At 32.8% G+C, this 27,854-nt stretch overlaps 4 protein-coding genes across 17 annotated transcripts; all 4 read right to left on the bottom strand.

Moving 5' to 3' along the window:
• Positions 1 to 27: 27 nt before the first annotated feature.
• On the bottom strand, positions 28 to 4,939 carry LOC108322070 (mediator of RNA polymerase II transcription subunit 21-like). 7 transcript variants are annotated; one of them, XM_052874855.1, is made up of 9 exons: positions 4,918 to 4,937; positions 4,172 to 4,243; positions 4,062 to 4,071; positions 3,773 to 3,838; positions 3,526 to 3,640; positions 1,709 to 1,932; positions 790 to 867; positions 613 to 664; positions 28 to 339 (listed from the first exon to the last, which is right to left on the bottom strand). In XM_052874855.1, exons 2-9 carry the CDS (start codon positions 4,180 to 4,182, stop codon positions 257 to 259), a joined length of 639 nt encoding a protein of 212 aa, XP_052730815.1. In that variant the 5' UTR covers positions 4,183 to 4,243; positions 4,918 to 4,937; the 3' UTR covers positions 28 to 256. The 7 variants fall into 7 exon arrangements, with proteins under 7 accessions (XP_052730815.1, XP_017409520.2, XP_017409521.2 ...); XM_017554031.2 differs by lacking the exon at positions 4,918 to 4,937 and adding an exon at positions 4,338 to 4,408; XM_017554032.2 differs by lacking the exon at positions 4,918 to 4,937 and adding an exon at positions 4,338 to 4,408 and having other exon boundaries at positions 1,709 to 1,926.
• On the bottom strand, positions 3,410 to 8,149 carry LOC108322069 (probable splicing factor 3A subunit 1). Of its 8 annotated transcripts, none has more exons than XR_008247798.1 (7): positions 8,070 to 8,129; positions 7,911 to 7,953; positions 5,322 to 7,567; positions 4,918 to 5,207; positions 4,172 to 4,243; positions 4,062 to 4,071; positions 3,410 to 3,838 (listed from the first exon to the last, which is right to left on the bottom strand). XR_008247798.1 is itself a non-coding variant. In XM_052874854.1 (4 exons), the coding sequence occupies exons 3-4, from the start codon at positions 7,485 to 7,487 to the stop codon at positions 4,938 to 4,940; spliced, it is 2,436 nt and encodes an 811-aa protein (XP_052730814.1). In that variant the 5' UTR covers positions 7,488 to 7,567; positions 7,911 to 7,953; positions 8,075 to 8,149; the 3' UTR covers positions 4,739 to 4,937. The 8 variants fall into 8 exon arrangements, 3 of the variants coding, with proteins under 3 accessions (XP_052730814.1, XP_052730812.1, XP_052730813.1); XR_008247799.1 differs by having other exon boundaries at positions 3,410 to 3,830; XR_008247796.1 differs by lacking the exon at positions 3,410 to 3,838 and adding an exon at positions 4,338 to 4,747 and having other exon boundaries at positions 3,899 to 4,071.
• A 1,602-nt stretch (positions 8,150 to 9,751) lies between these two features.
• Positions 9,752 to 11,841, bottom strand: LOC108322046 (pentatricopeptide repeat-containing protein At1g71060, mitochondrial). Its single transcript, XM_017553995.2, has one exon. It carries the CDS (start codon positions 11,792 to 11,794, stop codon positions 10,187 to 10,189), a length of 1,608 nt encoding a protein of 535 aa, XP_017409484.1. The 5' UTR covers positions 11,795 to 11,841; the 3' UTR covers positions 9,752 to 10,186.
• Positions 11,842 to 12,326: 485 nt separating this feature from the next.
• On the bottom strand, positions 12,327 to 17,380 carry LOC108322029 (beta-glucuronosyltransferase GlcAT14A). Its single transcript, XM_017553973.2, has 4 exons — positions 16,456 to 17,380; positions 13,555 to 13,630; positions 13,358 to 13,473; positions 12,327 to 13,259 (listed from the first exon to the last, which is right to left on the bottom strand). The coding sequence occupies exons 1-4, from the start codon at positions 16,937 to 16,939 to the stop codon at positions 12,745 to 12,747; spliced, it is 1,191 nt and encodes a 396-aa protein (XP_017409462.1). The 5' UTR covers positions 16,940 to 17,380; the 3' UTR covers positions 12,327 to 12,744.
• Positions 17,381 to 27,854: the final 10,474 nt, after the last annotated feature.

Genomic DNA, 27,854 nt, shown 5'->3' with positions numbered 1-27,854 from the left:
GTAATTGCTATTTACACAGCTGTGATATAGAAGTAAACAAATGGATTTTATTTAGGTAAATATAAGGAAACAGATAATGTTCGACATATTGTATTTATCGTTCATTTACAGAAACATATCCTTCTAGTTTGTTGATTATTTTGACATTTCCTTCGCTTGGTTCCCTTGTGGTAAAATATTTCCTTAGTAAATGTCTCACTAATTTAATAACTTAAAGAATTGGAATGGACTCACTCTGATCTAGTAATGAAATAGCTTAATTGTCATCTGGTTTCTTCAAGTTCAAACAATTATTTGATGCTTGCCTAAACAGCTCTTGAACCAGATTCAATTCTTTCTCTGACACCAAGAACACACAAAGTGTTAGATAGACTCATACATTCTCAAGGAATCCTAAGTCCAAAGCACATTACATCAGCATTTTCGTTTGGAACAATACGTGATTGCAGATTACAGATGCATTACATATGCATGCAATCCTTCACCGAACTACTTATGTATATATGAAAATTGTGCCGCAGGGTACCTTTTTCTGGGAATCAAAATTAAAACTCATTTTGGCTATTTAACAGGAATTTACAAATCAGAACTAAAGCTGATGGTATTACATACCTGCAGCTTCCAACTGCTTTTGAAGTTCTTGTCCTATTGCATCATTTTCAGTCTGGAAGGAAAAATGCAGAAACAATGTAAAAGCATAAACATGGTTTGTAACAATTAGATTACTTGTTATTAAGTTCACCACTCAGTCACATAAAAAGAATACTCAAGGAGGTGTGAGTTACACACTTGTAGTTCTGTTATCCTCTTAAGCTGTTCTTCTTCACCTGACTCGGATATTGGAAGAACTGCAACCAATGAATCAAACTACAGAAAAACACATATATGTCAACCGTCCAATTATGAGTGATCAAATAATGTGACTGAAGGCTCAATAAATAATGAAGTTCAGTATCATATAATAAAAAAATATCTAATCCCAAGTCCAATTGTGCATGTTATCCTCTGAAACAAACACACAATTGGAATACTGGATACCATACCTGGTATCTCTAACAATCCATCTGCTTTTATTCAAAGGTAACGAGAGAATTTTTCTTCGAGAAACAATACCATATGCACCCATGCCAATCTTAGAATATATTAAAGAAAAAATACTTCAGAAAATTAAGATATGTCGGAAACCTTTTTCTTTAGTTAATGGAACTTATTAAGGATATATTTAATGCACGAGGACAAGAAATTTCAACAATTAAATCAAGAATGAAAGGCAATTCAGAGACCAAACCAAACCCTCTGGTCAGGAATTTTAAGACAGAACTAAATACAAAAAGGTAAAAGGGACTGTAATTCAGAGAATTCCCATGATAACGAATTTCTTAAAAACGATGAAGAATAAAACTGAATTGCAGGAGCACTAAAGAAAATAATACAATATAGATGATAAAAATAACTCATAAGAAGTCTTAAAGTTGTAAGACCCAACTCACAACTAAAAATAGTTCCTCTGTTCTGTATAAAATTTGAAGGAAAGACAGAGTGACCAGAACAGCAGAAGAACAGCAAAAGCAAAGAGAGAAAGTAACAGTAGAACGAGCGCCAATGGCAGTGAGTTTTGCGATGCCAACAATTGTGAAGCTATGACAACATTAACAACTAAGCATGATATACTAACTTTCCTTTCACTATTGACTAAGATGCTACATACCTGCTTTGCAGCCTTCACTAAAGTAGAACTCATCAGCTTTGGCTGCTCTGAAAAATTTGTCCCCTCCTCCTCAGTAGGATGTGCTGGTGGTTCAGGATAATTTGGTGACAGTCGATTAGGAGGGGCATCCCTTTGCAACGCACCAATGGTATTGAAAGTTAAATGTGCAATCAAATTAACCTGTTCTTGTAATTGGGAGATTACGTGCTGATATGTACCTGCACCTTAAGATTTGCAAAAACTTTATGTAAACTGGTCAAGGTCTAGGTAGCACAAAAAAATGTTAAAAAAAAACTAGAAATGACGTATAAGAAAAATTCAAAATCAAAATACACCATGAATTATTGTTAACATCAGGAAAACGCACACAAAAGGTAATGAAATCACGGTGATATTCTTAATTTAAAGTTTAACAGGTATTACAAAGAGACTAATTCAGTGTCCGAACATGGTAAGACTAAAAAAAAAGTATCAAACTGGGATGGGATCGAGTTCATATGAGGAAAAGAACAAGTGCGAATGTGTTATAAGAAAATACTTGAGAGAAACAAAGCAGCAAACTGAATCACACCAGACTAGCAAATAGGTTGATGACAAATAAATGGAGCCAGAGTAACCCAAAAATAAGGGACAAACAAACCCTAGTGACATTCGGACATTTTGGGTGTTGCAAACTCAGACATAGAATCACGAGTTTAACAGGCTAGTCGCGAGTTTGAAGAACAATGATTATTCCCCAGAACGGGTTTGAACACTGTTGTCCAAAATATAGTTTCGGATTGGTTTGATGAAATGAAGTGATGGGATTAATAATAAACGCGATTCAAGATGAAATTAGAAAAAGAAACCCCCACACAAGCATGAGTAACCTAAGAAGAGAAAATCACCTCGTTGTTATTGGTAACTTCACTTTCTTCTACAACTGCTTACATCATATACTTTTCTTTGTATGTATTTTCGTCTTAATCCCACACCGATTTTCTTTTTTAATTCACCTTTTTCTGCTTCTTCCAAATTATTTATCTAGTTATAGATTTAGAATTTTATTTTTCAAGGTAGATAAATTAGTCATTTGCATAGTTATTTCTACATTAAAAATAAGTTTTCAAAATTCATTTTTTTATTATTGAGCAAATTTAACTCAATTTATTTAAGTAATCAAATTATTCAAACAAACTCCAAAAATTATATAATACTAATATTAATTAACTATATAGAGTAAAATATTAAATCACCATTCCATGCAAAATATATGAATTTTTTATACGGTATTAATTTTTGTCAATTAAAAACATTAAATTTTGTAAAATAAACTTAAGAGACAAAAAAAAAAGTAATAGAAAATGAAAAAATTTCAAAAAACTACAATTCCCAAATTTTATAAAAGCAATTTCTAAATATACCAAACATGTCAATTTTTCTGAGTTAGCAAAAACAAGTTTGTAACAATTTACAAACATTTTGCAAGAATACAACATAAATTAAATCAAACTGTCATTATCAGATCAAACCATCTGAAAAACAACGAGACCCGAAAAACAACGAGACCTCATTAATAGTTAAATACTCTCAACCCAACTGGAGGCATTCAAATCTCATTTATAGCATAAAATTACCCCTCGCAAAACCAAAACCGTTAGTGAGAACAACAGTTTGTTCTAATGCTGCAGACTGTATTACTTCATTACATAAAGATTGGTATAATCGATTCTAAATTTTTTTTCTTTGTTGAGAATGTTTGGACAACTAATCTGACATCTCTTATCTTAAGGGGCTGTATTTTTTCAAGAAGGCAACTATCTAAAATTAATGCTTACCAACTATATCAACAATGTTCATCTCATTTACGGCAAACGGATGGAGATGGAACTTTACTCGGCCCCTAAGTATCAACACTGACGTATTCCTTAGAGTAGTTGGGATCTGGTAAGGCTACAGAAAGGGGATATCAGAAGGTTATTGTAAGAGACAACAATTCTCACAGTTTAAATAGAAACAGAAGTCAAATTCAATATCTTTATCCATCAATGCCGTTTCCCGGGAGCTTGTTGCAAGCAAGCTTACCAGTCTCCAACTTGTGAGTCTGTCGAGAGTCACACATAGGGGCTCCGATGAGGGGATACTAACAATCTCACAAAAAAAAACATAAAATTCAGGCCAATGGAGGAGGATGGAGGTAAAAAGAGGGAAGAAACAAATGCACAATTAAATAAAAGCTCCACCAAATAAACAATGGCAGAATAAGGATGACCAGATAATCTTAATCATTCAGTGGCAACTTAAACATAGAGTTTCCTAACATATCCCAAAAAAGATGAACACGAGAATCGGTGCCTTCTTTAAAATACCAAACCTGGTCCATTCTGCAATAAATTGGCAGACAGAAACTGCCATCAGCACAAAACTTACAAGATAAAAAGTGAAAGATCACAACAGCACAGAAAAGATTGATGACCATTCTACCTGCGCATCATCTCATTCAAAAATACATCAGGCTAAGCTGCACAGCCCTTCCCACAACTCCAAGTAGAATTTCTGTTGTGACAAAACAACCAAATCAAAAAACAACCATCCCAACCACTGCCATAAATAATCTAGGTTAAGGACATAAACAACAAAATAAAACAACCTCTTGACTAGAACCCAAACAAGATACCCCAGCTAAAGGTACATAAGCTCTCAGCAACCAATGCCTTTCTAACCAACTGTCCAACAGTGTCCTTGTACGAGAAAATATCCAATATATGGCAAAAACCTAAACACTAGGAAGAAGACAAAATGAAAAGAAAAAGAAAACACTAAATCATCACTTCACGGTGATTATTGCAATACTGAAAATGAAACAACAAACAAAAAGTCAATATGTAAATAATCCCTCCCTGACAGCAAAGAAACTTCCCAATTAAAACAAAAATACTAAACTGAAATACAGAAGAAAGCAATAATCAGTGATGCAAATAATTTGGATAGAGCATATTAGATTAAAGGAACTCCACTACTTCCCATTCCCTCAAGAGAGAAGCGCCAATGTGCCAAAATCTGTATTCCAGAATTAATATCAGTCTTCGAGAAAGCAGTAAATACTTCAAGATGTCTCAAAATACAATAAATCTAATGTATTCAACATATAATTCATGAAATTAAGTCATGTAGTCTATCAATACTATAAGAGTCCATATGCCTTACAATAAGGCAAAGATTACAACAACCTTCTTCATCCGCGACAATCTCATCTCTTTCTACCACCACGCTCTCTTAAGGTGAGAGTAAGTGTTTCACCTCCACCAAGATTGTAATGGGCAAGTGACATGTTATCCTTGAGAAAGCCTGGTTTTCCGCTCAATTTCTGCTTATTAGCAGGAAGCTGAATCTCCCCGGCAATTTTTTCCTTCAAACTACCAACGGTTTCAGACAAAGATTGCACTGTAATTTCCAGAACTTGTCCCTTGAGATTTCCTTCATCAACATTAGGAACAGATACCAAGATACGAACAGGTCCCTACAGTCAATAAAACAGACTGCCAGTTAGTATACATAAAATAGCACTAACGCTACACATAATGCTATATAAACATTTGACAAAATAATAATTGTTAACTGGGTCGATCCATACAGGATGTTGAGCCAGAAATTGATCTTCAGGGATCAGAGCAGAATCGTCAAGCTTCTGCCTCTTAGGTTCCGGTTCTTCTGGGAGTGGGGGAGGAGCCTCCTCTGGTGGTGGCGGTGGTGGCACTCCTTGTGGCAAAGGTGGTGGATGCATCATAGGCATAACTGATGGTGGAACAGGAAGAGGAACATAAGGTCGGGGAACTGGAACAGGAGTAAATTGGGATCCTGGTGGTGGAGGTATTTGAAATCCTTGGTTATTCAGATGCATTGATGGAGGCATTGGGGGAGGTTGACCAGCCATAATTGACTGCTGTCCAGAAGTCATCTGCATTGGAGGAGGAGGAGCTGGCCGAACAGATGGCATCATCGAAATGACAGGTGGCCTGGGTGGAGGAATTGGAAGTGCACCACTGTGAGGAACAGAATACTGGACAGGACCACGAGGAAGATTTAAAGCCAATCCAGGTGATGGCGGAAGTGGACGAACCGAAGGCATACCAGGTCTTGGAGGAGGTGCAGCAGGACCAAGAAAATTCTTGGCTTCATTATTAGATGTATCATTTTGGTCCTCATTTCCAATATTCTGTGACATGGCTTGGTTTGCAGTACGCCCAATACTACCTGTGTGACCATCCCATATAACCTGCTTAGGTTGCTCGTCATTTATCTTCTCAATCTCTGCCTTGACAGCATTGGAGACCTCCTCTTCGGTGGTACCAAATATATCAGGACGGGTCCGGGCAAGTCCAACTATGTTTCTTGAAATTTCATCATCCGCAGCCAAAGTTGTCTCTCGAATTTTGGCAAACATCCTTTCTTTTTGTTCTTTGTACTTGGGATCGATGAGAGAAATTCGCATATGTTCTGACATTTCGCTAATAGGAATTAGCTCACCGGTGATAGGAGAAACAACGAACTTGGCTGAATCTCTTTCTGCGGGAATCCTCTCCTCGGGTCTCTTCCAGTTTTTAACAATTCTCATTGGTGGTTCAGGGTCTTCAGTAACTCTGACTTCATTTTGCTTCCCGTCATCTGGGTCTTCCAAACTAGCAGCTCTCATGCCCTCTTCAACAAGCTGAGCCTCTTCCTCGTCCATTTCCATTTCAACCTCCTTTTCAGGCTCAACAGTATCATCTTCCGTGGCTGACACCTTGCTTCTCCTAATAACCACCTCAATTGTCATTGGAGGAGGTAATTCTTCATCCTCCTCATCAACAAAATCTATTGATTCAACCACCACAAAATCATGCCAATCAATCATAGCCATTTGTATTCTTTCCTGTTCTATCTCATCCTCGGCCTTTTGTCTAGCTTGCTCTTGTGAACGCTCCCATTCCAGCCTATTCACACACCTTTCAAGGACAGTAGTCATATCAGACACACTCTTCTTCAGCTTCTCTGTCAATCCCTTTGGAGGCATCAAAACCTTCGAATATGCATCCGCAAGGGAAGTAAAAAACGTAAACATGCTGTGGGTCGGCTTCAAAAAGTGGAACTGGGGATTATTGACTTCCCTACTTGTCAACCCTGTCAAAAAAGATTTCCCATTTCGAGCCACAAATTGTGCTGTAAGCTTTATAATATCCAGCTCTTCACCTGTAATTCCTTCAGGAAGCCGAACAGTATACTGTTCTGCTTCTGGGGGTTCAAGTACTTTCCTAATAGGTTTAAACTGGGCAGAAACATCGAGCTTTTCTACTGCTGCTATGCCATTACTATCAGGGACAGGGGCAGTTGGAGCTGACTCAGGAATAGCCGAGTCAGCAGGCTGGGAAGGAGTTTGCTGCCCTGATGATTGATTCTGAGCCCGAAAATCAGCCAACCGATGTTGATAATATGCATGATAGGGATCTGATGAGTTAAGGAAATTGAACTTGACATTGCCCGTGTTATTTGCAATAATCCTCTTTTCAAATTCTGGACCATTTTTAGCCACAAACTGGGACGTTTTATCAACAATGGTCCTAATATCTGGAGGAGGGTGTATAATTCCAATGGTTCTTGTGTGGGTTGCAACTGTTGCTGGCACTGGGACAGAAGCTGAATTTGATTTGTTCTGCTCCTCATTGGAAGTCCTCTCCTCAGACACTTGAGACTCAGGAAGAGGACCTAGATTTCCATCAGCAGGAGGTGCAGGGAGAGGCAATATAGGTAATGAACCTAACATGTTGCAAAACCCTAAAACCCTTCAAAATTCAGGTATTCATAAAAGTGAAACAAAAGAAACACCAAACCAGCTTCTTGCTCCTGCAAATAAAACAAAACTAAAAAAATGTAAAAAACCACACTAAGTAAACCTAACGAACTCGAGAAATGGGCAAAGAAAAACACGCAAACCATGCTTTACATCGAGAGTTAACTGAAAAAACATTACAGAGTATTCAACATAATAATACAAACCATAACAAAAGAACATATTCTTGACGATGATGATAAAAATAAATAAATAAACGATGCAGATTGCGCTACTGCACAGATGCCATTGAAAAAAAAATAAGGGTTAATTTTCATAGTAGGTTTTAAAAATTGGAGTTCTGCGGTCCAAATCGAGAAGTTGCGAGCAAAACAAGGACAGAAATCTCTTGCTTACCAAATTTTTCCTTCCGCAAGAACCAAAGGAAACTAAATCGAATCTGGCAAAGGAAAAAAACAGCGAGGGAAGAAGAATATGAAGTTAGTAAAGAGAGTATGGGTGGGAAAGAAAGGAAGGAAAGAAATGAAGCAGCAGAACACAAATTGAGGAGAAAACCTTACTGGAGCAAAAGGGTGGGTGGAGATCTTTCTCCTCAGACGAAACTATTCCCTCAATGCGCAGACTGTGGGCTCTTTAGTATCAAGCGCGTCAAGAAACGGTTTCTTTTGTGGGCTCGTTGTGGGCTGGGCTGCACATGGCCCAAACATTCTAACTGCACTTGGCCCAAATACAAATATTAAAATTACTAACCCCAAACACACACCTCCGTCCAGATAATGTGCATTTGTATTACATTAAAATAATATAATTTTGAAAAAATATATAAATCTAAAAGAACAATTTAAAAATATAGAGAGATTGACAATGAAGTTTTACAAGATTGTAATGAAATTTTTAAACAATCAGAAGCAACATGATAATTTAAATATATTGGGCTAATTTAATTTGGTTGACTATAAATTGGTGAAAAATGTATTTGTTTTAGGTACCGAGTTTCTAAAATAAATAAATAAATAAGTAAAGGTTGATAATACTTTATTGAAGCAAATGGTGGAGAGCCTTATATATGTTATGACTATAAGACTAAATGCACGTTTGGTTAGTTTGACAGTTCACTTTTGTGAAGCATCCTAAACACACTCATTTCTTGCAAGCCTATTATGGTATATTTGCAGAGAACACAGAATCAAAAAATTTCGACAAAGATTGATGAAATGAAAAGTTATTTATTTATACTGACAGTAACTATGCAAATGATCTTAAAGATATATAAAGAGTGCATTTGGGTATGCTTTAAAAAAAAATAAAAGATAATGCGATTTATGAGACATTAAACAAATAATCAGTGGCAAACAATGTTCATAATAGTTACATTATGAGCTTGACTGATAAGAATTTTAAAGCATTTTAGATTATGTTAGAAAAAACTAGTATATTTTGTTAGAAGTAGACTTTAAATCTAATTCAACTCCACAAAATCAGATTGTAAAGTGAGATTTACATCCACTTATAAATTATGAATTGATCTTATCTCTGGCTGATGTGGAACTTTCAACATATTTTTTGATAATATTTTTACAATTAAATTATTTAAAACTCAATTTTACATTAAAGAAGTAAACACTGAGGTTTCATTTTTTGAGAGACTTACGAGCCAACAATAGTATTGAGTTGAATTATTACAACATAGAAAAACATTTAATAGGCATGGACAAAAAAGTAGAAAGTTTCCGAAATTTACAAAATATTGTGGGCATAAAGAGAGAGATTATTGATAAAGTTAAAGTGTTAAGATTAAAGACTTTTTGTTTATTAGTTTCGTTATTTTAAATGTGTTGTTCACTATCACATGTGTTCTTAATACGTTACGTGCCATTGTTGTCTATCAATTAGTTTACTAACTCTAAAGGCCTATAAATTTGACTCGTTTTTGGTTTCAATAACACAAAAATTGCCTTTTAATTTAATAACTATACCGTAATTTTATGGTTTTGTTTGAATGAATATTTTGTAATTTTATGGTTTTTGAATGAATTTTGTCACCAATATTTTTCTTGATCTTTGACGATATTAACAACTAAATGTCAAAATTTGTAAACTTATATATATGCACACAAAAAGAGTTTGTAGGTGGTTGCAGAAGAAATTAAACTCGATTATAATTTTGAAAAAATTAAGAAAGAATGATGCAGATGAATCTATTTATTAATGATATAAAAAACAATATCCCTAGGAAGTCAACAATGCCCAAAACTAGCCAACTAGTTTTGTATAAATAAAGGATAAATACTAAAATTCATATTTGCAGCGCCTCCTTCATATTGTATGTTACAGAAATTAGAAAGCTAAAGTTGTTTCTGCCTACAAGACCTCCTGATAAAAATTCCTTTAATCAAATGTTACAGGTGGTTCTGTAGATCATAGGTATCCCATATGAATTGCCCTTGGGAATCAAGGGAAACCTGAAATTTTCAGACTGTGTGATGCACAAATTCCTTCTCAAGAACCCCATTCATATATAAATGTCTCCAAATGATATGAAAAGAATCTTCTCACACACTGTCGTACAAGAACATCATATCCATCTCCTGTGAACAAACGTTTACCAAGACAGGCAGACAAATTTCTCAAGATCACATGAAAATTCCTGATATATTATGTGTGCCTTTTTGTCAAGCAACCAATGGAGACTTCCTGAGTTTATCAATTTTCAAAGCAAAATGCATGGCAATATGCTCCATCCTCGCATCAACTAGAGCTTCCTTCAAGGTGCTGAACATTTTGGCCGGAGGCCGGATACCCATATCTAACATTTCTTGAAAGTACTTACACGCTTCATTCAACTTACTTTCATGACACAAGGAACAGATCAACGTGGAGAACATGTGCATTCCAGGAAGAATTCCCTTCTCTTTCATCTCATCCCAAAATGCCATCGCCATATCCAATCTCTCTTCATTACAAAACATCCTCACCATGATCTCATACGTGCTCACACTCGGCTCACACCCAAACTCGCCACTCATTCTGTGAAAAACCGAGCAAGCCTCTTCAATCCTACGACCCTTTATAAGATGATGAAGTATAATATCAAAAGTTCGAGAATTTGGACCAATCCCACACTTTTTCATCTCTCCAACCATCCTATACGCATCATCCATACGCAAAGACCAGCAATAAGCCCCAACAACCGCATTGTAGGTGGGAGCCTCAGGTGCAAAGCCACTAGCCTTAGATGCCTCAAAAAACTCAAGAGCTTGGTTCAATCTCTTATCCGAACCCAAACCATTAATCAAAGTACAATACACATGGGGACTAGGCCTCAGACCCTTAGCTTTCATCTCATGGTACAACCCAATGGTTTCATCAAATTTCTTAGCCTTGCAATACGCATTGATGATTATCCCATACGCAACAACATCAATCTGAAACCCTTTATCCTCCATTTCCCTACACAACTCATTGAGTTTGATCAAGTTCTGCAGATGACTCCACCCTTCTAGCAAAATGGTGTAGGACTTGATATCGGGGTCCAACCCTAAGTGCCGCATTTTATCAAACATCTCATGTGCCTTCTCAACACCCTTGGATTTACACAACACGTCGATCAACTTATTGAAATCCGATACATGCGGCTTCAAACCGTAACGCTCCATCTTCTCAAATGTCTCGGTTGCTTCCTTGACCTTCCGTGCTCGCACGTATCGCCGAGCAACGAGGGCAAAAGTGTCAGAAGTCAGCAACTTTCGTTGCTTCATGTCGTCGACCAAAGTCCAAATCAATTTGAACTGCCTGATCTTACCCAGTGCTTCGATCAATGCGTGAAAGGTCTCTGTGGTGTGTTTGAACTCGCCTTGCTTCTCGGCCCAACGGAAAAACGAAAGCGCCAGGGTACCGGCATTACTGAGTTTGTTCAAGACCTCGAGGACGAGATCCGGCGAGGGATTCACCACAACAGCAGCGAGAGAGGCAGCGACGGTGGAGTCCCGAGAGTTGGATAAGATTCTGCAGATTGCTTCGGCGTTGGATGTGGACCTAGGTTGGGCCGTGTGGAAGGCCAATGTGGTGTGTTTTGGAGACCCGTAGGAAAATTGGATTGTGGGTTTGGGGTAATGGTGGTGAAAATTTGAACTTGACGAAGGATTAAGGGATATTGAAGAAGATTCCGAGAGGGGAAGGAGGAGATTGGAGATGAGAAACCTTTTGGATGATCGAAAAAGCGCCATGGAACCCAACACTGATTGGGATGTGGCACGTTTTATGCTACCCAGCATGAACATCTATGCCACTGTAAATTACGTTCGTTTTTTCTTTAGTATATTCGGAACATCAAATCGATTTTTACTTTCTACTAAATAAAACTATATTAATAAATAATTTCTATCCATTTTAACTCTTCTTCAACTCTGCTAAACAACTTTATTTTTACCCTGGTGTGTTTTCTTTATCACGGAAGACACAAAGAACATTAAAATTTAAGTCCAACTATAGGAAGGATCAATCTTACTTTTTATCCAAAAACTTAATTAATGATTTAACGAATCTTTTCTCTTTATATAATATTTTCCTTTTTTATTTTTATCCAATTTTGAAACCTTTTTTATTTTTATCCAATTTTGAAACTTAGATTCACATTTAAATTCCCAACAAATATATTATCAAATATATTATGACATGGTTGATAGATAATGTTATTTTGTAGAACGTGGTTAAGGTTTCAATCTCAATCCCGTGTTTATAAGAAAATTTGTGAAGAAAGATGAGACTTTCCTTAAATGGTTAGATAGATTTCAGTATTTTGAGAAAGTAGTCTTTGAGTTCTAAGAAAGAGATATTCCTGATATATTAAAAAAAATAGAAGTACAATAATGGGGGAATGGAAAATGACAATATCTAAAAAGAATGAACTTTTCTGCTCTGATCGTCCAGAATCTCTATGATAATGAGGAGACATACTGCAGGAGGGAATATCCTCCCACTGATGTAAGGTATTGGAGGATCCACCACAAATATTAAGCCTCCAAAGCCAAAGAGCTTAAACATATATTCCCTTCCCACTACAACTCTGATGTGTTGCTATCAAAACTCACTAATAAACAATGCTATGCCTCCAATATTGACATTACACTTGGGTGACCAAAGAATGTGTTTTCTGCAAATGGCAATTTCTACTGTGAATGGTGGTGCTTAGACAGCACAGCTTCCTAAATGCTTCTATTCTCTTGTCTATTCACCGACATTGATTGGTCTGTGAGTTCCAGCCATCAAGAAGGTTAGAAACGGACCCTTGAAGCTTCTTAGCCTGAGGACCTGGTTTTACAATATTGACATCACCCCATTGGGAGCACGGATCCGCCCACCAGCTCCTCCGCCCAGTGCACCACACTCCTGGAGTAGCTCGATGGCTACCACGATGGAGAATCTTCTCATCAATCATGTCCAACACAGGATTATTAAATTGAAACTGTCTTGCAAAAGCAGCTCCACTTTCTACCATCTGATTGTAAGCGGAAGCATTAAGGAAGAGTGGTTCCATCTTTGGAGGATCGTCCCAGACTATATATCGTAAGTTCCCATTTACTGTTGTGTTCTTGAACTCTGGCGCATTGCAAATGACTGAGTGAAAGTAGCCTTCTTGAGATAACTTCACATTTGTAAAGTACATCAGTAGGGTTCGAGGTAAATTGTCCCAACCAAAAATGCAGAACTCCAGAAAGGGCCTGCTCAAGATTACCCATGGCGAACCTGCATGCCAAGAAAAGCATTCAACATATATAGGGGGGAACGAAAACCCTGTAAGACATGTATTGTGCTGCACAGAAGGCATGAGATAAAAGATTTGCCTGTGAAAATTTTGAATGCGTTTGGAGTTGCCCTCTTTTCTGTAGCTTGAAAAATTTGACTCTTTCTTGCTAAATATAACCCCGGGTCAACTACAATAGGCTGGAATCTATCGCTCCTGCAAAACCAAATAAATTATATAAGGTCAACTGAATAAGTGAGAAAAAGTAGCAGCTAGAATTAGCATTAGTTTCCATACTCTTTCCATCCAAGGTCACCAGTGTGCTCAATGAAATTCAGGTCTCTCCTAACGGAAGAGAAAACGTGGGAAAGATCTGATAAAAGATAACGGATGTGGGTCAGTAACTTTGTGAAGTAGGGAAAGAAGGCATACATCATTCTAAGCTGAGAGTATGAACAAAAAACTGAGAACTCTGTTGACCTTAAAACAAGAAAAATTATTCAGTGAGCAAATTTTAGAATACTAAGTATTTCTTCACTCAATAACAGTATAATGAATGTAGATGTTCTTGTACAGCAACTAAAATAATATATAGAGAGCCCATAAAGACTTCCAGCCCTACCAGTAACAGAGGAATCCCAATGTTCATTTTAATCAACAAGGCCATGAACTGATGCAGAATACATTGTTGCTACTTGCTAATCTAGAGGCCAATGATAATCTACAGTCAAACTCAGTTTTAGGATCAGACAGCCTCGTTGACTCTACAGGATTATGAGGGTTCACTTGTAAAACATGAAATGCCTTGGGAGATTCTATGATAAACAATGTGTCTGTCATCGAATGCCTCACGATCTCACATACTCGGGCATCAAAAGCCCATCTCTGTGGCTACCAACATAAAAACTTGTTTTTTCATCATACCCCCTTATATTATAAAATCAATTTTTACTGTCACTTTCTTTGTTCTTTCTTAACTGCTTCACTAGCACAAGTGTCACTGGTGATATCTCTAAAGATCTTTCATGCAGCCCTCAAATGATTAAGATCTTTCATGCAGCCCTCAAATGATTAAGATCTTATAACTTATAAATATGTTGCAAGCACCTATTTGAGACATGACAATACACGTGTCGTTTTAGTTACTTCTAATTATGCTTACTTGCTATAGCATGCGCACATCAGAGTGAAACATACCCAATTTTCGTTGTTTAATCAAAAGCATAATGGAAAGTGATGAAAGTCTGAAACTAAAATCTAGATAACTGTCCATTCCCCTTAAAACACTTTAGAGCCAGTTTACTTTGAGGAAACGTTTTCTGTTTTCACTTTTAATTACAAAACTGTAACTCTGTTTCCAATCTATTTCTTATTTTAAAAGATTCGTACAGGAAATGGTGAACAAAACCTCTTTTTTTTTTCTGTATACTGTACAGATCTTTGAAAACAGGAAACAAATTGAAAACAAGGTGATAATTTTGAAAAGTGATAAACAAAATAAAAACAGAAGACCATCCTTAGTGTCTAAGAATTAGTTTGCTATTTGTGGCAACTTTTTTTGCTTGACTATTTGACATCTGAACTATGCCAAATCATATCCTCTGCATAGCAGTCAGACTAGCTGTTAATTCAGCATTCGAAACTATATTCCACCTTGATATTCCACTTCGTAAGGATGCTTAAAATTTTCCTCCAACTAGAAGCCCATGCTCCAGTCCTATTAGATCTGTATAACAAGATCAGTATTTCAATTTATCAATTCATGAGTAAATAACAAGTCACATGCAATCAGAACAATCGACTTGATCCGTTATCAGATTTTGCAATAGTGAGCACTTTAAGATATTCAACCATCTAAGGCATGAAAACAATCTCCAGCTGACCAATCTCTTCCGTTTGGAAATTAGTGCAAAATCTTGGCATGAGTCCAAAATGCATTCACAAACTGGTTCAAATCAACAAGGATAAACAAATGAAGTGACTTCAAATTCCTAAGACCTAAACTCATTTACTAGCAACTGAATTCTTCTCACCCCAGTGATCCCTCTTTTCAACTGAATACCCTTTTCTCCCATTTGCAGCTCCCTCACCATTTATGTCTTGGCTTCATCTCCTGCTGTTACCACAAATTCCTTATGCATGGAAAACTAATAAGATGGAAAAGCTGTCTTTTTAGTTTATTATCTAAACATTCAAAACTATATAGCCTAAAAAATGGGAGGCTCTAGGTAAAATTTAGATTTCATTTGAAAATAAAAAGTAGAATCCAAAATGACACTTGGACAGGCCTCTGTTTAATCAATCTGTAGTAACCAATCTGATGCGAAGATAATTTCAGCATTCTCTTAAAAGAATAAACCTTAATCTTCAGTATTACTTACAAGAACAAAAAATCAATACAGAAAGAAATCTCAAAGCAAGAACTCGCAGAAAGTATTATTTAGCCACATGAAAGCAATATTATGCTAACATCAAAGCAATTGCTCAAACAGAACTTATAAAACTTCAAAACAAGGCATTAAAATTAAGACACCAAAAGAAATTTAAAAAAAAAATTACGAATATTTATACTCAAATATATAAATTCAAGCTGATCATATCAGAGATTCAACGATAAGACACCATCTACACCTAATCTGGGATAAGCGAAATTAAGGTCAAGCTCGTCGATTTGAAAATTAATTCTACAGAGAACAAGCTTGTAATTAATAATGTATCACAAGTTTCCTAACGGAATATTTGGGAGTTGAGTTGTCGAGGATAATAATTAAAATGCAATAAAATAAACTGTCAGATTAACATACAGTTAATGTCTTAATCTTTTTGCTAACTTTTTTATTTCCCTTTCCTTTCCCTCTGAAATTCCAGCCTCACGCATCTACTAAAAACAAGGGAAACTTGAGAACAAAGGGTGAACTAAAGGAACAGAAAGTGAGTTTTTGGACCACTGAAATTGCACAAACTTTCCTTAAGTACCAAGCAACTAGTTCTTAATACTGGATCACTCAAAATAAAATTCATAATACTGAATTACCAACTAATCGACCCACCAAACCCGTTTATTTAATTCCTTTTAAAAGACAATTTGATTTGAATACTCCTCCAAATTTCCAACCATACAACAGCAATCTAGGTACTGACTCGTCAAAACACAGTCACAAATCAAAGAAGCAAACAGAAAATATCAAACAGGCATACCATCCTGTGTGATGAGAGGATAATCCCGTGCACTCAAAGTGATGAACCAATTCCATCCACTATCCAATTTGAGCATAATGGCTGCAGCCCGGAGAGTGATGGCCACATTGGAGGACCCCAAGTAGGTGACATAATCAGCCTTTCCAACCACATCAACGTTCCCGAAAGCACGAATGGCCGGCACCGCCCTCGTGGCGGCAACCAGGGCTTTTCTCTCCTCGTCCCTGGCATCCTTCCCAAGATGGAGGAGGTACCTATTCCTAGGATGGTAAACTGCCAACAACAAACGCAAGATCCGGTCCTTGTCTTGGTGTCCACCAGAGATAAAGTATGCAAAAGCTGGAGGGTAGTGAGAGCCATGCTGAACAAGGGAAGGGAAAGCCTTAGGAGAACTAAAAGCAGAGAAAGAGGACATCAACAGAACCATGAGAGATAGCAATGCTGCACTGAATAGAGTGAAAAGCCATTTCCTGTCAACTCCCATAGCCACTACTGTGTTCTCTAACTTGGTGCTGGGGCATATGAAGATGTGGCTTGAAAGAAGGGATTTTGAGAACTGGGTCTGGCTTTCTAGACTCTTCTCGGTAAAGGGTGGCTAAAGATCTTGGCTTTTCCTGGTTTGGTGATGATGGGCATGGAAACTGTTAAACTAACATGCATATAAGAAAAGGAAATGGTGATGGTGGACAGATGGAAAACCCGGATCAGAAAGTTCCAAATTTTTTGCAGGTTTTAGCTATTTCAGTGCTCGATTTCAAATCCCAACCATGTAGAGAAGAGCGAGTGTTATAGAAGAGAGAGGGCTTGGAAGTTAGATTGGTTGTTAGGTGCTTGGAAAGAAATGGAGATCACGGATTTGCTCTTTCCTTTCTCTTTTCTCTATTCAATGATGATGATCCTAAGATTCAATTTCCTGTTTATTTAATTTTCAAGTAATCATCACAATGCGTAAATTATTATATATAAATATATAAATGAAAAAAAGAAAGACAAAATGTGGACAAATTCTACAATTTTTTTGGTTAAAGGGTGATATTGGTGATTCGGTTATACTGTGGCAAATACTTGACTGTTTCTCTAACGTAAGCACGCCTGTCAGTTTTTTCTTTTTTTAATTCAAACATCAGTTTAGTCATAATATCTCGGGATGAATTTATATTTATTGTCAATTAACATTGATTTTAAAGTAATTACCATAAAAGATTTAACTATTAATGATAATTTTTTTCTAATTTATTAAGGAATTTGTATTGTCACAAAAAAATTTGACATGTTTTTTAAAATAATTATGAAATAAATTAATAAAATTATTATACATAATTACTATAATTATATAATACATATTTTTTGATATTACAATGAAATTTATATTACTAATATAATTATCCCATCTAATATAAATACTAAAGTGTACGATCCAATAAGATTCATAAAAAAATTTTATTATAGAATAATCTAAACTAACGTCTACTTGATCATATATATATATATATATATATATATATATATATATATATATATATATATATATATATATATATATAATTTTGGTAATTTGGTATTATGTAGAGTTATGAAAATAGGTCATCATTTCTAACTTTTCATAAATTGATTATTTAGTGAGTCAATCAACATAATCTAAACTATTATGTATTGATAGATTAATCTAAACTAATGTCTGGTTGGACAATATACACATAATCTTGGTATTTTGGTACTGTGTAGAGTTGTCAAAATAGGTTATCCGTCCTAACTTTTCACGAATTGACTATTTAGTGAGTCAATCAAACCCAACTCATTTATTAGCGAACCTAAAAAATTCAAATTGGATCTAACCTATTATGTATTGATGGATTAATTGAGTTAACTCACTCAATTACAATTTATTTTTCTTCAATCCAAACAAAAATTACAAGATTTGTCTAATTGAAATTTAAATAAAGTTAAATCCAAATATATTTAAAGATAGAAAGAGTATTTAAGATTTTTGTTTTTATGATATAATTTAATATTTATAATTTATTGGTGGATTGATGAGTCAGGTTTTGAATGGTCGGATTCATTTTTGATCTATGTCCAAATTTGCATATATTTTTAATTCAATCTCACTCAAACCCATAATAAGCAAAGTTGGTCAACAAGATTTTGATAACTATATTGTTATTATTTATCATTTTCTTATTATTAACTATATTGATATTAAATACAAATAGTATTTTCAAATATGTTTAGTATTTTCAAATAATATTTCATTTTATAATTACTTATACTCTATTCATAAACATTTATACTAATTTTATTCATTTCTCTTTCTGATTTACCAATGTCGCTGTTTAAAATCGAATTAACTATTAATAAATATTTTTATTCCTATATATTTAAAATTTGTATGATAAATTAATTAAATTTATTGTATTAATTACAATAAATTAATTAAATTTATTGTATTAATTACAATAAATTATATATATATATATATATATATATAATACATAAAATGTTATATACAATAATTTATAATAACTATTAGAAAGACAATAAAACAATATGTCGGGATCGGTAAGAGTATTACCTGTTGCATATTATTTTGACGTGAAGATTATATCTCATTGAGATTAATACTAACAAATTATTTTATACTTATAAATACCCATTAATATTTTTTAAAAATTTTAAATATGATTATTTAAAAGGTTCATTTTGAAGTATAAATCTAAATTAAATTTTATCTTAATGTAAAATGTAAATAAAATTATTTTATAAAATATTAGTAAAAATAAATTTAATCTTTATAAAATTCAAAATTTGAATAGTATTGATAATTATGAATTTAAATAAACTTAATTTTATTACAAATTATTTTAATTTCATAAATTTAAATAAAAACATAGAACAAATTTAGAAAAAAAAAATCAATTACTGTGGTATCAATCAATAGATTCTAAAATAATATTCGAAGAATTATCTTTATATGGTTGATGCACGTTTATTATCTTATATATGTTTTATTGTTTATTCCACTTAAAAAAATAATATTAAGTGATAAAGTCGATAAATATTTTTATAGTTTTGTTTGCAATGTGTAAAAACTATTGTCTTGTGAATCATGAAAACGTTCCTTCTTGCATTCTTTCTTCCATAGTAAAACGTAAACGAAGAAAATAGTATGAATGCATAATATTTAGTGGGACAATGATACGTTAATACATATTTTTTAACAATAATTTAATAGACACACATGTCACTTTTTCATTTGATTTAAAATATGTTAGCACAATAACAAATAAATAATAAATTAATAAAAAAATAATAGATGTATCAAAATGTTGGAAAAAAAATCTGTGTCAAATATTTTTTTTTCTATTTATTGTCTAAACTTAAACTAAAAGTCGTGGATTCTCTACTGTGATGGTGCGCTTGAAAAGACTTGAGTATGATATTTCTATGTAACAAATTATGTTTGGAAATATAACATAAAATAGATAGAACACTACAAAAATAATATTTTATAGGAGGGGTTTATTACCGGAGGTTTCAGAAACCTCTGAAATTCTCGATGGTTTATTTTAAAAACCTCTGGAAATTTTCGCGGTTCATTTAAAACCGCAAATAAATTATTTTTTTTATTCAAAAACTTTTCAAGTGAAAATATGTTTTCATTTTTCCTCTTTACACCGCGCTAATATTTTTTCATTTTCCCTCTTTACACCGCTTGCTCGTCTTCTCCAAAATAAACCTTTAACGCTTCATCTTCTTTTCTTTTATGACCCTCTAACCAACAGAGAAGCCAGCCATCGCACATCTCCTCCTGGAATCACTGCCGGCGAGCATGGTGTCCGGCAACGGCACTGGTGCAGCCAGCTCCACTCCTATTTCCTTCGCTCGTGAAAAGTCAGGGCCTTTCTTCATCTCCATCCACGACCGGTCTTGTCTTCATTCTCCAAAATTTCTTATTCTTGTTTAGTTTAGTAATATTTTTAAAAATAACAGTGACGGTCTTGCTACAGAGTGGGGAAGCAATGAAAGTTGTGAGCAAAGCAAAGAGTGAATCTGAACATGTAGAGAGAACGAGCTAGGGTTTGGTTTCACGTTTCTTCTTCCTCTTTTTGTAGGAGCACTTGCTCGCGCACAATAATAGAGACGATTCACACTTTCACATTAGTGAAGCAGCCGTGGAAGAAACCGATCGGTTGCTTCTTGATAAAACTATGTGCGTTGGATCTTGGTTAGGAGTTATGGTAGGAAGCTAAAGAAGGAGAAGGTCTTAGTGAGAATTTGAATTGGCTGCTGTGGAAATAATGTAAATAGGAAGTTGACTACAATGAATAAATTGCTCATGGAGGAGAACGATAGGTTGCAGAAACAAGTGTCTCAACTGGTGTATGAAAATGGTTATTTTCGTCAACACACTCAAAGTGTAAGATTTATTTTTTGTTGGGGGGCTTTATAAGTAATGATGCCCAATGTAAAAGACTCCAGGGCTTGATTTTCTCTTTTAATTTGTGTAGTTTTAGCAATTGCATGCTCAATTTTCAATGTTCATTTACTCTTTCATAGTTTTTGTATATAAATGTTTTAACATGGTGCTTTCGACGCAGACTACACAGGGAACCAAAGACACAAGTTGTGAATCAGCGGTGACGAGTGGTCAGCATAGTTTAACATCTGTGTAATTGGTTTTATTCTTAACTGGTTCATCTTCCCCAAAAAGATAATCTCCCATTTTATTAACCTTCATGATCATCTTAATTATAGGTTTTTCGTTAATATAGTTTTTCTCTATATATATATATATGTATTACAGGATCTTCCATCGACAAAAGTCAAATCGGTTCCCGTTGGTCATTCATCGCTTGGATACTTGTTTGGAGATAAGTGATATTTCATTCTCCGACATTGATTGATAGTACTGGTGCTATCTAACAAGGAGAATCGATACTTTTTATTGTAGCTTATCTGTGTGAGGTTTGAGTGAATCAATCACCTATAATTTGATTTTATTAGAATGTAAAAAGAAAAAAAAATCAAATCAAGTAAGGGATTAAGTTTCCCTTTTGTTGCAGGTTAATACAAGTGAACAATGTGGGTCATGCGAGTGAAAAATAAACAAACCAGTGGAAAATCAAATCAAGTAAGGGATTAAGTTTCCCTTTTGTTGCAGGTTAAAGAATTAGAGAAGTTGCAAAAGCTTAAGAGCTTAGAAGTGTACTTTAAGTGGGGGTGTTTCTTCTTTCTTTAGATTTTGTCCTCAATCATTTATTTCAGAAAATGTTATACTAGAAACACTCTCACACAATTTCTCTCCAATTCGAGATTATGTGTTCTATTTACTTCGTATAAAGTATGTGTTCCATGTTTGCTAACCCTTCCTGATGGGATTGTTGTGATTGATTGAGCTCTTAATTTGATTTAGTGGAAAACTAACATTATAAGTTATTAACTCCATTTTTTGGATAGTGTATAGTAATAATAATAATAATAATAAATATTATAAGTGATATGATAACTAAAGAACATATATGGAAATGAGATGAGAGAGAGTATTACATGTTTATAATTTTTCTGCATTTTGGTAGTAGAAGAACATGGAGGTGGTGTTTTTCAGAAGTAAACGTGCATTTCAGTTAGGTTTTGACATGCTCAAAAAAATTCTAATGAAAAAATTATAAACCCTTCTCTTTTAGCATTTAATTCTCCTAAGATTCCTAACGCACTATCATCAAAATGTAATGCTGTTTTGTCCAGAGCTAAATTCGTAATATATATGTTATGGTAATATGGTAGATAACAGTTTTGTTGGGGAGTTTGTGCTCCAAGTTGTTCCTGCAAATGTCAACCATATTCTTGATCTTAGAAATGCATGTGTGTACTGTACATATAATTTAACACTCAACTGATATAATTAAATTTACAGTATTTATATCAGTATTTCATTTGTTGAATATATATATATATATATATATATATATATATATATATATATAGCTATGAAAATATCATTGACGTGATGATAAAAAGGTTATTTATCATTATGTGATATAGCAAAATATAATTGCATTACCAATGACAAAATAATGCAGATTGGCACACGTTTAACGCCTGTTAATATATCAATCCTTCGTAGTTTAGATTGTCACTAATTTGTGCATGTATTTTATTGAAAGGCAAAGAAGTGGAACACATTTGCTGGAAACTTACAAGATTGCTCCTGATTACAGGTGAACTATAGTAAACTAAAGCTACGCAGCTGCAGCTAGTTTATAATTCTTTGCTTTAGCTGACTTGAATGGTTTAACTCCCATGCTTGTTCAGTTGAAACTTTATTTTCTGCAAAACAAAAGTCAACTAATTTTTTGTGATTTCATTTTTATATTGTAGGTATCTGATTAAGGGAGTGTGCCAAACAATGGATGTAATGAAGACGAAGAAAATTAGATATTGTTATTGAATATCTTTATGAGTCATTTTTAGTACTGAACATTTGTATTGAATATATGTATTGAACATATATATATAGAACATATGTAATCAACATCTTTCTTTATAATTTTTATGTATGAACAATTAGTTGTATGAATGATGTTTATTTTATACAATATTATTCAATTTTAGTTCATATTAATTTATTGTTTGTTTTCTCAATAAAACTATTTTTATTATAATCTAATTTTAATACAGTAAAAAAAAAAAAATTAACTAGATACATTTCCATGTAAATTAGGGGCGGTTTTTGGAGAACCCTAGTTAGTTCCGGTGGTTTTTCAGTAACCCTGCTAATACCGGCGGTTTTCACAAAACCCCTGGTAATTCCGGCGGTTTTTGAAAACCCCCGTTATTTTCGGCGGTTCTGCAAAAAACCGTCGGTAATTACTTAGCGACGCAGGTTTTCCCAACGGTTTTTCTAACCGCGGGTAACATATTTTCTGGGGGTTAAAACCGCCGGAAACGCAAAAAATAACCCCCAGTAAAAATTTAATTTTTTGTAGTGGAAACTTAAGTTAGTTATATATATAGCATAAGTTTAGTGCGGGGTGTTATAATTAAAAAGTAAATTATGTGAACTTGACTATTCTTTAATACTATTTTGTTTTATGCAACCTTTTCACACACTAACTTATATATATATTGTATTTGAATGATATGGGTTGTGATTTGATTATAATAATTATATTTTACATAGGAAGGACGAATTGATGAATGAGAATGATATATTTTATATCATATATTTTGATATACTTTTCGATGATGTATATCAGTACCTACAAAAAAGAATCTAATTATTTATAATTTGAAGTATTTATATAAGGAGACTGAGACTGATTCTTTAATGTGTTGTGAGATTCATGAAAGATAATTTTTCAAAAAGAAGTGTATGAATAAATTAGAACAAAATATTTAAATGATTAAATAAATAAAAATAAACCGAGTGGTTAAACTGTCTGCATAATATTTATTTTCCTGAAATTCTCTATACACTGTTCATGACTGAGTATACTTCATATGGCATGATTTATCATCAATTCGAATATGTTTTATCAGTACCAAACTCTCTTTTTATTTTACATTATTATTTTCATATATTAATTGTATAACTATTAATTCGTTAATCCAATACCAGTAATGTATGAAATAAAAGCATTTAACGAGATCAATGAGAAAGCAGTGATAGCTACAGCTTCTACACAGGAGACGAAGACTCCACAACCACTTCAAATCTAAATGTTAATTACTACTATACATTCTAGTTATGTTATACTAATTTTTATAGTTTTAACGACCAATAAACTATTCTATCTATATTTATACTACTCACAATATCAATATATAAATGTGATAAAAAAACTTATAATTTTCTTGTTATATATGTAAATTTCCTTTTTTACTATTAATACTGTGTTATTGTTTTTTAAGATAATAATTGTACTTCAATTGTTTTTTATTGTTGCAAAGAATATATGGACACACAAACAATATATAATATTATTGATATCGTTATTTAGTGTACACAAATTATTTTCTTGTTTTATCCTTTCATATATATGCATGTGATATTTTACCATTTAGTTGTATATGATACAATTTTTTTAAATTTTTTTATACATAATTTTCTAACTTATCTTTTTAAAGTTGTGATACTTTTTTGTTTTTATTGTGGTAACTTTTATTATAATTTTGTTTAAATATGTTTTTAATTTGTACGTAAAATTGAAATTCGTTTTCAAAATTTAATATAATTTGATCTTTAAATTTAAAAATAAATAAACATATAATATTTTTAATTTAATATTTCCAATGTGCTTTATCCTCACTTGCACACTTTCCGATTTCCCAATAGACTAAGCACACTTAATCATAGAGTTCTTATGGGTTAGGCTTGGTGATATGAGTAGCCAAATCAATTCTTTTAATCTATCCTTCAATTGTATAATCTCATACCTATACAGTCTCTAGATCCCTCTCATTTCAGTGTATGTTCGATTCATCCATGTGTCCTTTCCACTGGAAGCCTGCCAGGAGCTGCTACTTGTTTGTGCCCCTTGCACTTCGTGTCTCTTGCACCGACGATCACTCGTCGCCCTCGTCCCCTGACGTCACATGAAACACTATTCAATATGAAAAAAAAAGTCGACATAGTTGAAATTGGATTAAAATAATTGTTTATATATTTTTTAATTTGAAAACTAAAATATATTAAATTTTTTTATTAAAAAATTTAAATTTCGTTCTAAAAACTAAAAATATATTTAATTTATTTTTTTAATTTGAGTTATTGATGTTTTGTATAACTTATGAACATATATAAACATAACACCATCGTTATTTCCACAGGTATCAATAATAAAAACAACAGCTAACATAATATTATTTAGAAATATTTTTTAAAAACCGGTCGTTTTATGATTTGTGAAAACGGAAAGAGGGCGTGGCCATCATCAATTTTGACACCTAATTTTGCTTTGAAATTCAGACTAAAGAGGCGTGTTGGAATACAATGCTTGGACAATTTATTTGAAGTGACGTCTTTCGATCAATATTTATATATTTGAAGGGGTTTAAAAAATGTAGATACAAAGTCAAAAGTTTCGACCTTAGACTCGTGTTTCGATTCTGTCTTGTTTTTGTTTTTCAGAGCTGCTTCAAGATATATGTATATTTATAAAACAATAATATTATATTTATTTATTATTTTACTCTTATCTGAAAACTAACAAATGCATGTCCTGGTCAATTATTGAAATGTCATGAAGTTGGTTGTATGTCTGTAACTTTTTTTTCGTAGAAAGCGATGGAAAAAAATTAAATCATATTTTTAATGAAGAATGTGCATAAATAAGGATAAATAAGTGGTTGTAACATATTATTTTAGTTGTTGTGGGTTAAGAAGAAAAATCAAAAATTGCTAATAAGAGTTTGTAATGTATTACATTAATTAGTTTTGTGTTCCAAACAATATTTAAGCAAGACGCTAATGATATGTTGAGGCACTAAACAAATTTATTGTTGTTATATAAATTTTAATAAAATATCATGAATCAAGTTTAATTTATTATTATAAAAATAAATTTTATGATAAGTGTTATTATCGGGTTTGGCTGAGCAGTATTAAATAGACTAACGTGTGATTGAGTTTCGAATGACAATAAAACAAATTCATTTATAAAGATTTTTTTTTTATGTTTAAGTCAATAAGAAATTTTTTATAAATATATATGAATAAAAATTATTCTAAAATGATCGTACTTCCTTTAATAACATATATTTATAACTTTTTTATGTCATTGAATATACATGATAGATTAACAAATAAATATTATTCATAGATTTTGATTATGTTTTATCATATATAATATCATATATTTCATAAATATTATCTGTAGATTATTTTAGAATAGTTAATGATTGAATGTTTAGATTATTTGATCTAGGCTGAAATGTAATTTTCTAAAATTTTGGGAAATAATTCTAATATACATATATAGAAAATACAAAATGGAAAATTTTAAAAAATATTAATACGATTTTAGTAATTTAATACTAAAACAATGAAACCTCGTTGTCCATGTACAAGGGATGCGCGAATATCTATTGTTCACGTCACATTAAGTTAAATGTCAGATTAAAGTTATTTTAAACAACTTCTTCTTTATATTAGAAAAAGGATCCAAAACTTGAAAACGTAAAACATACTATTACTCGTATTTTTTCCCTTTTCAAATATAAAGTTATATGTTTTCTTATAATAAACTGAAAAGAGAACAACAGTATTTTATAAGATAAGGGTGGATATCCTTGCGAAAAAAATAATCGTGTACGTTTAACCTTTAAATGCAGTAACAGCAGTACTAATTTCCGTTTAAAAAAGGATCATTGCCAAAAAAGGAAAACTGTCCTATGTTTTCGTCTTATTGGTTGTTTTGTTTTGTTGATTAAAAAGTTATCTTAATTATGTTGACCTTGTTATTGTTAGTGGGAAATTTAAAATTCTTTAATCAAATAAATTTTCCTAATTCATTTATTATATATATATATTAAATTTACTTTCTGTTTAATAACATATAGTTTTATTTATTACTTTTTGATTCCCTGGATTTTTTTTATGTTTTATTTTTGTTTCTTAACAAAGTTTTATCTTATTACAGTTTCATATATATTTTTTTATTATTTGTTTATTGACCTTTTTTAAGTAGTGACTTGTCTATTGGTTGACCCAGTTAGCATTTGAGTATTTCCAAAATATTTATTTAAAGGCAAGAAATTATCAAGTACGATGAGAACAATGATGTTTTTTCTTGTGTTAGAGTTTGAATTGTATGATTTATTTCCTTTACTATTCTTTGTTCAAAGTTGAAACCTAAAATATATGAAGATTGAAAAGTATAAGTTTCTTTTCCGAGATTTTTGTCTTGTATATATTTCAATATTAAACAGGAAACGCTAACATAGATATATAAACGTTAGTAGAAGGAAAACAACATTATTTATATCACATTTATTAACTTTTTTATTTTAACGTAATTTGATAAAAAAAATTATATAAAACCTATTAATTATTTATAATTATATACATATAAACATTACACTACATCCAATATTTTTTTTAAAAAATATTACACTATAATATTTTTCGATTGAAACATGTTTATTTAACAGTTCACTATCAGAATAAAATTTTATTCGTACGGATTATATTTAAAAAATTATATTAATATAAAACTATTTGGTATCTCATACATAGGCATATTTAAACTAGTGAAAGTCCCACTGACAGTTAACAATAACATTAGTAAATAATTCCAATTCATTTCGTCTCCCTAAGATCATCCTCAGGCTAGCCAATTTTCCACCATGGAAGTTTGTTTCAATGTCAAAACGAAATTATTTAAAGTGGATTAATAATA

This window comes from Vigna angularis, chromosome 3 (genome assembly GCF_016808095.1).
Source record: "Vigna angularis cultivar LongXiaoDou No.4 chromosome 3, ASM1680809v1, whole genome shotgun sequence".
NCBI lineage: Eukaryota > Viridiplantae > Streptophyta > Magnoliopsida > Fabales > Fabaceae > Vigna > Vigna angularis.
The sequence above is the reverse complement of the archived record's forward strand: the minus strand, read 5'-3'. Positions and strand labels throughout refer to the sequence as shown.

Coding starts and splice junctions, on each gene's coding strand:
- LOC108322070 (XM_052874855.1), bottom strand. Junction 665..789: donor AGAGGATAACAGAACTACAA/GTGTGTAACTCA, acceptor TTTTCCTTCCAG/ACTGAAAATGATGCAATAGG. Junction 340..612: donor AAAGCAGTTGGAAGCTGCAG/GTATGTAATACC, acceptor TCTTGGTGTCAG/AGAAAGAATTGAATCTGGTT.
- LOC108322069 (XM_052874854.1), bottom strand. CDS start 7,487: ATGTTAGGTTCATTACCTATATTGCCTCTCCCTGCACCTCCTGCTGAT. Junction 5,208..5,321: donor AATTTCTGGCTCAACATCCT/GTATGGATCGAC, acceptor TATTGACTGTAG/GGACCTGTTCGTATCTTGGT.
- LOC108322046 (XM_017553995.2), bottom strand. CDS start 11,794: ATGTTCATGCTGGGTAGCATAAAACGTGCCACATCCCAATCAGTGTTG.
- LOC108322029 (XM_017553973.2), bottom strand. CDS start 16,939: ATGGGAGTTGACAGGAAATGGCTTTTCACTCTATTCAGTGCAGCATTG. Junction 13,474..13,554: donor GGTGACCTTGGATGGAAAGA/GTATGGAAACTA, acceptor TTGGTTTTGCAG/GAGCGATAGATTCCAGCCTA. Junction 13,260..13,357: donor CGCATTCAAAATTTTCACAG/GCAAATCTTTTA, acceptor CTTGGCATGCAG/GTTCGCCATGGGTAATCTTG.